Source organism: Arachis ipaensis, chromosome B9 (assembly GCF_059453495.1).
Source record: "Arachis ipaensis isolate K30076 ecotype BB chromosome B9, ASM5945349v1, whole genome shotgun sequence".
Lineage (NCBI taxonomy): Eukaryota > Viridiplantae > Streptophyta > Magnoliopsida > Fabales > Fabaceae > Arachis > Arachis ipaensis.
Window position 1 is genome coordinate 22697217 of NC_142444.1, and position 12316 is coordinate 22709532.

The window sequence follows — 12316 nt, forward strand, 5'->3', positions numbered from 1 at the left end:
ATCTATTATGTTTTTTGTTTCTTTTTTCAATTATATTTTATTCATCAACTCTAAGTTCAATGCAAACCAACAGTATTGTTAATATTGTTCTTTATACATACATAAGTCGATATATTATTTTTGTGAACATTTTTTTAACAAAAATAAATCATTTGTTGATTTGTAATTTTGTATCATTGATTTCTTTGATCTTGCATAATACATTAAACTAAATCTATTTGCACTCAATGAAATTAAATTAAGTTCTCTTTTAAGTCCGTGCACACACTGGAATAAACAAATGAGCAATGTACAGTATGGAGTAAGATTTTCCTTTTTCCCCTCAATAAAGAAATATCTCCGGGTGTAAAACTACCTGCTCGAATACCTCCACCATGTTACAAGTGATTTACCAAGTGAACCCATGATGAATACGGCTGATAAACAACTGCCAAAACAGTAACTAGTAGAGGAGAGATATCATATAAAGAACTATTTGAGTGATATTACAATAAGAACACAAGTATATCCTTCTCTGCTCTTGCTTCCAATAAATGTTTAGGAAGGGATTGCATTTTGCTCCTTGGATTTGGCCAACTTCGCTTGTATAAGTTTGTCAAGTATGGGAGGCTCTAATGGAATTGGATCAAGACACCGCTCTGCAGTAGCAACAATCACCTGTGTCCCCAGGTACACATTAATCAAATCGAATATGCCGACACAAATATGGAAGGCTAGAAGCTAACGATGAATTGGGGGGAAAAAAAAGAAAAAAAGAAAGAAGAAAAAAGGAGGAAAGTTGTAATAAGTCCCTGATTTTGACTCATCAAATTTAGATACTGAACATTTAAGTGTTCAATTTACCACCTGGAAATAATCAAATAGAGCAAAAAAAGACGGTTTGCGAACTTTTCTTCCAAAATTATCCCTTCACTAACATTTGCTAACTTTTATCCAAAATTATCCTTCTATTAAGAAATGATTTGTAGAACACATTAGTGAAGGAATAATTTTGGAAGAAAAGTTTAAGAAGTCTTTTTTCGGTCACTTCACAACTTCAAGTGTGTCAAACTGCAAGTTTTGAAGGTTCAGCGTCTAAATTGCAGTAAGGCAAAGTTCAAGGGGATCATTTGCATATTTCCCAAAAATTGAAAAGAATGATTCAATTTCTATGTAATGTTGGTGAAAAAATATTTTATATAAACATGCAACTATTCATTGTTGTATCAATAAAAACTTCTTTTCAAACCTACTTAAATAGCCATCTAAAAGAAAGAATTTGACTCGATGACAATGTAAAACTTTTTCACACTATTAGAACATCTTGAAATTACCTACATATTCTCATGGGTTTAAAAAGAGGTAATATCAATAGCAAAAGTTTGATACTATCAATGATCAAATTTGAACATTAATCTCAATTATATTCTCATGGGTATGAAAAATAATACCAATATGTAAAAATTAGAATCCAAAAAAAGTCTATATTCCAAACCTCATCAAGCAAGAAGTCAATTGCAGCTTCATCTTCAACAATTTCCCTTAAAGGGATCCTCAGGAATTGAATATCCAATTGAACTTGCTGGAATCCACTCCGGTTAAAGGTCTGGAGCCGGACAAATTCTTGTAGACTTTTAAGGGACAATTTAACTATGGTTGTAACAACAGATTCCTGCAAGTTATATGTTAAAAATATATATCACGGTTCAACCAACCATTTAAATTTAAATGACAAACATCATAATCCTTCAATACCTGTGTATATTCTACTTTTGTGAAGATTTCAACTTTTTGCTTGAATAGTTTCGCTAGATGTGTTTCCAAAAGCTGGCTCCTTGCCTTTTGAGTATTTGATCTATTCAATTTCTCCTCTCGTAAGGGGTTACGCCTTGATGAAGCAGTACTTCCATTACTATCAGTCCTTCTGTGCTTACGCTTACCTTGAGGCAAGGTCTGCTTCACTTCAGTACCTATAGCTTCAAGCTGAAACATAAAATAGAGAAATCAAAATGCTGCTCAATCATGCTTTAGTTAATTACCATAAATTTCAATGAATGAGCATATATAAAACTTCCTGCTCACTCATAAAATTCCAATTCTTTAATAACTTTAATCAGATTGGTATCCCATTAGCAATGCAACTTGAACGGAAGAAAGCATATTAATTGATATAAGAAAAAAAATACTGATATGCCAACATGCCAACCTCTTGAAGAAATAAATCAACAAACATATGAACTTCCCTTGGCTCCTTATGCTGTGGCAAAGAAAATAACACATCAGAAACAGTCTCTTCAAATGATAAGTTGATAGCCACCATTCCTATTTTTGAAACCAAGCCAGATAACATACTGACCTTGACCCAGTTTGGAGTGGAAAACCTCTTCTTTAGGAGAAATGATATCCTCTGAGTTCTCACATTTACATACTGAAAGTAAGACATCAAATGTAAATCTTGACAATGACCTCTAGATAGTACATTTATAAGGTAAATATAGAGAAAGTAAAAAGGGTCGAACAGGCATAGCTAAAATATCATCCAGATTTGCTCAAGAACTCATATTTCACACATAAACAGACATTGCCAAAGCCTAAATGGTTAATAGTTCATCGTATGAATTGAAGATCTACAAAAAAAAAAAAAAAATGTACCAGGTGCAGGAATTTTTCGCCAGCTGATCGAAATTTCCGGCAGATTTCTCCGGGAACAAAGGCAGGTCCATATTCATAGCCTCTAACACTACCACCAGTAAAGGAAGTAGCTATTTCCTAAAAATTACAATAAAATTTCAAGATATATACCCTGGGTATATGCAAGTAAAATTAGCCACAAATTGATCGCTTTCCAGGGAAATCTAAATTTACAATAATGATCCTTGCCTCAGTGATTTTTGGGATGACAGTCTGTTCAATAAAAGCAGACAATTGTGCCAGCACTAGGACAAGACCAGCAAAAGCTTTATCACCTTGAGCTCCCTCAACAAGACCATGATCTTTAAAAGCTGAAGAATTATTTCTTCCTGAAAAGCGAAGGAAGTGATCCTCAAGTTGCCTAAAAAAATCTTGAATTCCTTCTTGAACAAAATCAATGGTTAACTCTCTTAGTCTGACTAGGATCCCAGAGTTGTGATCTAGCAATTTGCGAAATTCCTGAGGAGAGCAGTTAAATGGAAACGAAATAACATAAACAAGATGTAAAGATTCAACAAGGGCACTAGGTGCATACATGGATTGATATAGATTTGTACATATATGGCTATAAGAGAAAACTATGAATACCTGCAAGATATTCATGCCTCCTTGGAGAACAGCTTTTGTACTAGCATCAAGAGCAACCTCCAGAGAGTACTCCCCCATTCCATCCTTTTTCAGGACTTTCAACAATGAATCTACCAAAACAAATCAAAACAGCGCTCAGTTATCAAGATAACTGTGTATTAAAATCTTCAACTGGCTCAAATCGTGTGTATATATTCAGCATCAAGCAATCTTGTCAAGGTGCAAATCATTGACAAGATAATTTATTGCATTGTTTTTTTCTATTACTCTCTAGAACAAGCAGTCACACACTAGATATTTTTTAGCTTCTTGATTCTCAGACAGTGCAGCAAGGTAAATATTTCAAATGTATGCAGAAAACAAAACTTTCGAAACACAGGTCCTAGAACTAACCTGAGATATCTTGCAAAAGATGTGAAAATGCACTTTTAATATAAGACATGACCACAGCCTTCGCAGCCTGGAAACATTTAGGATTAGTTTATTAATTAATAAAAATTAATTTGTAAGAGAGAGAGAGAGAGAGAGGGAAGAGATTGAAAAACTATAGCTAAGGACACAAAACAAATTTGAGCCAATAAATTGACGCATAACCTCAAGAGAATGGTTAGAGAGAGCCGCTTCTTGTAAGACTTCGTCTAGCAAGAGTACGTCATTCCAAATAACTCCTATAATTATCCAATCAAAGAAACCACAGTCAGGCCACTAAGGTCATAAAGAAGGAAATTTGACTTATCAAAGATTAGAATAATATATTATGTTGCCTAAAGATATGTATAATGTCAGTGGAGAGAGCAAAGGCTTGCATCGATAGAGTTGAAAACTATCAGTTATCATATGGATAAATGTGAAAAGAACAACCAATAAAACAAAGTATAGTGCTTCCATTATATTGAACTAGGCTACATGGTTAATAAACTTTAGCTTTTTGCTTTGGTACAATTTCAGATGAGAAATATGCATGCCTTTGAAAAATTAACATTTTGATCATTGTTGTGTAGAAGTAGCGAACAATTTGAAAATATTTCACAATAAGACATTTATATATATGATTATATAGTAATTCAAAGGGTCAAACGACAAAGCAAAAGTTGTTTTAACTTATCTCATATGGCACTACTTCTGTAACAAACATATAAACTAAAAAGCTGCAGACAAAAACAAACAAAATGGGTTCACAGTCAAAACTTAAGAGGAGACATTCATGACAAATGCATTCACGTAAAAACACCTTTAATGCACTCATCCATCCCTACAAGAAACAAGCGGATTGCTTGATTATATGTACATACACATATGCTTAAGAAAAATATATAATAACAAAACAACAAAATAATGCAATAAATGTTCATTTTTATATAAAATAATAATAATAATAATAATAATAATAATAATAAATATTAAATAATTATGCTATAGACATGGCAGTGAAGATCATTGGCTCATGTAATCAAAATTTAAATAAGAATGTATCCAGATTGCAGAAATGGTGGAAAACACTACATTTCTAGAATAGTAACATGACTTACGAAGAACACCAAGTAGATCTGCTGCACAAACTCGTGTCTGAACATATTCCTCAGCAATGGCAAAATTCCTAGCAAACATAAAAAAGTTTGCATACCATGAAAAACTTAACAAAGACACACGATAGATAAAGAAGCTCTTCATAGATACTAACTTGGTAACCAGGTCTTTAGCAAGTGTAACCAACTGCTCTTCTGAATCAGGAAATATTACTCGAAAAGCACGAACTGCTTCCACAAATTCATTAATGCTTGCCTATGTTAAGAAATGATTGCACAAATAGATGCTATTTCATCAGTCTAAAAACCAAGTTACCAAACATGTATATTAGTGAAAGTAATCTAGCTTAAGAAGCAACATATACTGCCCAAAAATGGAATTGAACTGTAACAGTCAACCAACAACAATAAATATTCCGTTCATCAATTTCCTCGAGAATGCTGCAGATACTTCAAAAATCTTAGTCATGGATATCAAAGCAACCATCATGCTAATAATCACTCTCTTTTTAACCTTTTTAGCCAAGTCATTGCTATAATTTCCGTTGACATGAATCACAGAGATTTGAATTCATATATACATCCATCTTGAAAAATAGTAATATATATTCTATATATTCCACAAGATGTGCCACCTAATATAGCTATCTCACACTTTCCTCAAAAGTATTCCACTTTTTTTTACTTAAAGATCTATATCTTGCTTGAAATAGTCATATGCACAGATAACACTAATATTGGTAACTTGGTTGCCAACATCTTCTTAAGTAACCAATAAGGATAGTCATACCATTAAGGGAATGAGGAAGAGGGTTGGGTGGGGGGAGACAACTAACAGTTAGAAACCAGTCACCACTACTAACCTCATGAGCAGAATCAGAAGGAGTAAGGTCTACTGATACATCTTTTATTTCTTCAGGCTTTAGTTGAATGTCTTTTAGAGATTGATCTAACTTCTCAAGTAACTTGGCCTTCAAATTGTCCACCTGCCAATAGATAGAAAACCTACCATTACGTGAGCTTAGATAACAACACAATATAATGCTTAAAAATAAGATGAGGACTCTAGTTAGGGATAGAAAAAGTTTATTCTTCTTTTATTTGATAGAAAAAAAAACTTATTAGAAGAGAAGAAAAGAGAACCAAAAAAAGAAAAAGAAAAAGCAATGGACAAATGGTATCCTTGCAAAGAAACAAAAAATTAACAACTAGATCATAGATGGATAAACCATACAATAAAGCATGCCAATTTATTTTTATGTTGGATAAAAGATATACCATTTAACACACCAAGAGCAGAGCACTAAACCAATTCTTAGAGATAATATATGTCAAACAAAATCCAGGGTATCAAAGAAATTAATTAAAAGGTCTGGAATTCCTTTCTATTCAGATACATCCAAACAAAATAAACTGAGGACATCCAGAAGGCTATGTTTATTTACAGGCACGGGATACTGAGACAGAGACACAAAATCATGTTTGACAGATGAGACATGGACAGAGACATTATGTCCAGAGATACTGAATTAATGTATTCTGTATACAGTATACAAAGATAATAACAAGATACACAACTTATTTTTCATTTTTTCTTTCATTATTCTTGTAAATTTTTCATAATTATATTTTTTATTATTATATTTTTCTTCCCAAATTTTTTGAATAAAAAAAATGAGAATATAATTTATTCTAGTTTATCACTAAACAAAATACAAGAACACTAATTTCGTGTCTTGTTCTCAGTGTCTTGTCTTGTCCTATTCTCAGAATCAAATGCAGCCCAAGATCTTTGTTTCTTTACCAGAGCCAAAAGAACTAAACCAGGCTAGCAAAAACGGATACTAATCCATAGGGAGTACCCCAAAGAGACCCAAGCACAAGGCAATGCAGAAACACCCAAAGATTGAAACACATAAGCAATTTGTTACGTACAAAGCCAATTAGAAATTAGAGATCTAACTCTACTTGAGTGAACTATGGGCTATGGTGGGTTATGCAACTAACTTGCCAAGCTGGGAAACGAGTAAGAGAGCGAGCATTGTTTTATGAGAAAGAGGTACAAACTATAAAGGGCTGCGGGGCCCTGGGGAAGTAGTGAGAGGACAATCAGAAATATGAGATCAGACTAGGCCTCTAGGACAGAATCAGGTCTCTCGAATACCTGATATCTTGTTACACTTTCCTCTCAATAAATAATAATATAATCGCAGATTGGGAAATTTGGTGATCCCTGGTATCACTCCAATCTCCCTTGCCCTTCTATTACTATCTCAATCTTTAGATAGCAGGTTCGTACACAATTCATCTGAAAATTGGAGTCAAATGGGATTCTCTAATGAGGTGAAGTTTGGTTTTTCTTCTTAGAAATGGGTTTCCATGCCACTTCAATGGTGGCTTGCCTACCACATAGAAAACATATATCTTTGTCTCAATGATTAGGGTTTGGAGCTCTTAGTCTCTTTCAAAGATTGTAATAACATGAGACTTTACAAGGTAAATCACGATATTGACAAACCTGTTAGCAATGGAAAAATATTTCTAGAAAAAGGAATATGGCTGAGCTAATTCAGTCTTCAGATAACTTCTGCAACTATCAATGGTTTATGGTCTTTTGATATTTGTGCTTCCAAAAGTCAAGGTTTTGAGTTGTACTTGTCACCCTACATCCAAATGTGAAAAATTGCTCCCCTCATTTCACGTCTTCACCTCATAATTACAAAAGTATTCATACTTGGGGGGAAAGAAAACTCTTTAACGAGTTCAAACAACTAACTAGGGTATAGCTTGATAAATTTACAGTGCAGACAACCACCTAGGGCATGGTTAGATAAATTTACTCAAATCTAAGATGAAACATCAATATTTTCCAAGGCACACAGATCATATTTTGTTTACGAAGTGAACTTCTCAGAGTTATGGTTGTTGATGGCATAAGTAAATGACATGATACTTACGTGAGAAGATGTTAATCAAGGCCTCATGAAGAAAAAGTTTTGTACCAAAACTCAAGGATTCTGGGAGGTGCCATAGGAAAAGATTTATCCAAGAACAGAAATGACAAAATGGGATTCACGTCTACACCGCCGCAGTGGATGAAAGATCAGTTATTGATAGAAAATTAATTCTGGTTATTGTACTTATTATGTTTGAGATAACCATGTTAGTTAGAGAAATAAAAAATTTATAGTGGAAAATAGCACAAGGGAAGAATGGCAAGTGATTGCAAATGAAATTCATGAAGTGCTAACTCCAACGAAGTATGGAAGAAAAAGAATAGACTTCTCAAGAAACCATGTAGCTATATTGTTATTAGAATTGAGTGGGCCTAACTCACTCCAAAAGTTAGCTCTTGTAAGCGATGCCTCACACTTATAAACTCTCTGGAGACTATACCTAGGAATGAACATCTGGAGTGTGAAGTTTGATTGCAGAAATGAAAAACTGTGGATGACCCAACTAGATTAGATCGGTTAGACTTGGAGACTATATTGAAACAATGATTATGTGAATGCTTGAGGAAAAACCTCCTCAACTTGTGGTTTATATATACACAGAACGCATACTCTACATAATTACCATCTCTAATAAAAGGAAACAATCTTTCCTTAATTGATATATACATATTATAATTAATATATGAGAGAGTAATAGAGTATTATCAAATCCTACTATAATCTCAACAACCATAATAATAAAAGTTACAAAGCAATGCTTATAATCTAGTGTCACATGACTGGACCAAACAATGAGAAAATGACAAGATATTTCATCATAGAGAAGCTAGAAGGATGTGTGCATGACTTTTGATCATAAGCTAAATAACATCCAACATTCAGCTAAAGGACTCACGTGAACATTTGATAAGCAAGTTGGGACTGATTAAATTTATTTAGTATTTTAGTCAGCACTAGTATTTTGGTATTTATTTAGTAGTTTGCCTCTATAGTTTTGTAATCTACAATCTGCTGAAATGAGAAGAGAAATGCTAGTCTTATAGGATTTTTTTTTCTGAAAAAAAAAGTTAAATTTCATATTTACACTTGTATGTATTTTTCAAAAATGTAAATAATTTGAAAATTACATATAAGTGTAAATATGGAATTTAATTTATTTATTTTTTAAAAAATGCTAGTCTTCTCCCTACTTTCAATAGATATAATGTTAAATAAAGACAATTCTTAATAGTAAATATTGACAAAAAAAAATATTCTTAATATAAAGAAAATCAAAACAAACCGGATATTCCAACTGCTTAAGGAGCACTGCAGCTTCAGCTCTCTTTTGTATTGATTCAGAATCTGAAAATAGCTTCCCCTGGTTAGAGAGGGGGGGGGGGGGGGGGGGAGTCAAATTGTAGCATCAGTTATCCTTTCCAGTAAAACAGTAGAGATTTTAAGTTAACTGTAATCTATATACTTTTAAGTCTTAACCATGTTTGGAAGGATAGCTAATGTCAGCTAATCCTATTGAATATTATTGGTCAGTAAAATAGTAGTTGGTCACTAAATAAGACAGCATATAGCAATTCAACAAGGGCATTATATATGCCAATGTATAAGCTGATAAGGGAGGCAGAGAAACATATATTAACACTTAAATAAAGCAAATTATAGAGGTATAGAAGATCAAACTAAGTCACAAGAGTAACAAAATAGATAAATGCATCTAATATGGCCCCAGGCTTGTTTTGCTTGATTGGCCCAAGTCCAAAGGCTTGGCAAAGGTGAAGGAACAAAACCTGCAAGTTTTTTACTATTGTAGCCATTGCTTCCTCAGAGGCTAGCTTGCAATCCCGGAAAGATGAATCTCCATATGCCTAAGACAGAGAAGAACAAACTAAGATATTTCATCTATGACTTTGATTTATAAGTTTGCGAAAGTAATCAAGGAATGGAATTACAAGCTATATCATCCAAACTAACCATTAAAATTGGCATTGCTCCAGTGTAAAACCTAACTGCATCTGCATAAGCTTCCGATTTGATGCACTTGTTAAGTCTATCAGGCAGATCATATATGAACTATTCTTCAACAAGGATGAAAAATATGTGAGCCATATTTCTAGAACACATAATCATGCAATATTAGAAGTACAAAAAGTTGTGTCACCAAGCTAAAATACATGGAAACATAAGTATTGCAGTGAAGAACAACGTGAAACCAGAAAAGGACACATCTAATAGCTCTAATACCTGAACTTTACGGAGAAGATTGCAAGTACGATGCAGCTTCTCTATGTGCTCCCTTTTGTCAAAAAGAGAAGTGTTAACGCTGTCACTCCTTGACTGCACAGACATTATCTGCAACAACCAGGGAAAACACACATTCCTATCAAACTCAATTCGAATCGGATTGAGTAAACTATAGCTACAACTACCTTCTCAAGAAGCTGCTCCATGTTTGTCTCCATCCCGGAAATGTTACTTTTCATCCTGCGCGACGAGAAACGTCATCAACTCCTACCTAAAGAGCCATACATATGTTTTCAGTTTTCACACTAAAACTAAGTACCTCTTTATAGTATCAGTAGCACTGATGAACTTGTTATAGTTCTCGTAAACCAGCATTTGCAAGTCAGTGTCAAGATTCTTGATTTCAGCAGCCATCTCGACGTGGCGCTGAAGCAGCCCTTCCAAATTGGACTTGTGAACCTTCACGAAATTCCCCAATTTAACGATTCCAAATCAGAACCGAACAAACAAACAGAAAACAATCACAACGAAATGCGAAGAGACTTGGAGGGAGGTTACCATGAGGTTCATGTAGTGATCGGGATCGAAGGAGTTGGAGTTGATATCGTCGGGTGAGGCGTGCTTGGCGGAGTCGGTGCCGGTGGACATGGCAGACTCTGGAGAGTAGAAACTCGATAGCAGATCTCTCATCCGCTTTGCTTTGTCGTCCAGTGGCACTTCATCTGCAACCATCATTTTGGTTTCTTCTGTGTTTCTCTGCTTTCAGTTCCTCCTCCGATCTGCTGAAACGGGACTGGCAAACTTGACCAGAGCAAACAATTAAATCAAGGTCGTCAACTACGTGGTTAAAATATGATTCTTTTAAAAAAGAAATGAAAAATAGTTCATACTTAGAGGTAAACAAGGATAGGTTTGATTCGGGTTTAAGGTGAAATTAGATCGAACTAATTAAAATGTAATTGGTTCGATTTGGTTTGGATTTATATTTTTTTTGTGTATGTATCCGAATCAAACCAAACCAATTAAGAACGGATTGGTTTGGTTTTGGTAATTGGAAATTCGATGACTTTGAAATTTATAAAAAAATCAAATTTTTATCTTAAAAATTCAACAAGTACAATAAACATATAACATTAATATAAATAATCTAAATATGTTAAACATCAAATATATTAAAAACTAAACTTATTAAAATCCAAACATATTAATAATGAATAATTTTACTAAAAGCCACTAAAAGTCATACATATTTTTTTATTTTTTTATTTAATTAATATATGATTGAGTTTATGGGTTGGTTTGGATTCCGCACTCCAGAACCGATACCCAAACTAATCACTAACAAAGGCCATTGATTTGGTTCGGGTTAGATCCGATTATCCGTTGGTTTCAGAACCAATTTAATTGGTTCGGTTTAGATTCGGACAGGTAATCGGGTACTCGCTATCCGTGCTCATCCCTACATACTTCATAGGATACTAAAAATTATAGTGAAAAAATTAGAGAAATTGATGAATGGCAACTCAAATTAATATAAATATAAGGAAAAACAAAAGTTAATTACCTAATATTTTTTTTAAATATTGCGAAAAATATAAGATTATAAACTTTCTCTTTAAATATTGTGAAAATTTTAGGGGTAAAAAATATAAAGAAAAAGGACAAATAAATCTCTAACCTTTTAATTCGTAGATAAATTCGTTCATTGAAATTAAAAAATACAAAATCGCCTCCGACCATTCAAAACGCATGATAGATGGATTCTACCGTGCAAGTGCTCCCTCAAACGTAATAGAGATAGCTTATGTGGCACTTACGTGGCGTTGACGGTGGAACTTCACCATTACTGTGTATACAACGAACAAGTCCCTGGACGAAAATATGATGTTGTTTTGCTTATGTGCCCTAATTCTTCAAATTGAACCCAATCATCATTGTAGTGTCATTGTTGTAGTTTCTGTGAGAGTTTGAGAGTGGTATTGTGCACTATGCAATGTTTCATGACTAGTAAAGGAGCTTCATCTAGCACACGACGAGTTCCACTGCCGTCCACCATTAAATGCGTGGAAGGTGGAGAGGAGAAAAACGACATTGCTCTAACGTGTAAATGTAGAGTGTATGCTACACTGTAGAAATCGAGGACGGCAACGACTCAACAAATTGTTCCTTGGCTGTCCATTCTTTAAGACAAGTTTGTGATATTGTTTTATTGATTTTGATTATATGGATTTTTTTCATAAGATTTTGGTTCTGATAATGAACATGCAGTTGAAAAATCCCAATCATTGCAAGTTCTTCGTATGGCTAGATGACCACCTTGCAATCATAGAGGGCAAA

The 12316-nt window shown here is 33.9% G+C and overlaps 1 protein-coding gene across 1 annotated transcript; it reads right to left on the reverse strand.

The window, feature by feature from the left end:
* Nucleotides 1-297: 297 nt before the first annotated feature.
* Nucleotides 298-10843, reverse strand: LOC107617982 (vacuolar protein sorting-associated protein 51 homolog). Its single transcript, XM_088497850.1, has 20 exons — nt 10538-10843; nt 10299-10438; nt 10165-10219; nt 9980-10087; nt 9710-9808; nt 9526-9603; nt 9024-9101; nt 5648-5770; nt 4940-5040; nt 4788-4855; nt 3853-3926; nt 3652-3718; nt 3259-3368; nt 2860-3129; nt 2632-2748; nt 2336-2407; nt 2186-2236; nt 1735-1962; nt 1475-1651; nt 298-657 (listed from the first exon to the last, which is right to left on the reverse strand). The coding sequence occupies exons 1-20, from the start codon at nt 10712-10714 to the stop codon at nt 538-540; spliced, it is 2313 nt and encodes a 770-aa protein (XP_088353976.1). The 5' UTR covers nt 10715-10843; the 3' UTR covers nt 298-537.
* Nucleotides 10844-12316: the final 1473 nt, after the last annotated feature.

What these genes read in the sequence shown, in the direction of transcription:
- LOC107617982 (XM_088497850.1), bottom strand. Translation starts at nt 10,714, where the DNA reads ATGATGGTTGCAGATGAAGTGCCACTGGACGACAAAGCAAAGCGGATG. An exon ending in TGGAGCAGCTTCTTGAGAAG is followed by an intron (nt 10,088 to 10,164) that starts GTAGTTGTAGCT and finishes TGGTTGTTGCAG; the next exon opens with ATAATGTCTGTGCAGTCAAG. An exon ending in TCTTTTGCAAGATATCTCAG is followed by an intron (nt 3,369 to 3,651) that starts GTTAGTTCTAGG and finishes TTGTTTTGGTAG; the next exon opens with ATTCATTGTTGAAAGTCCTG.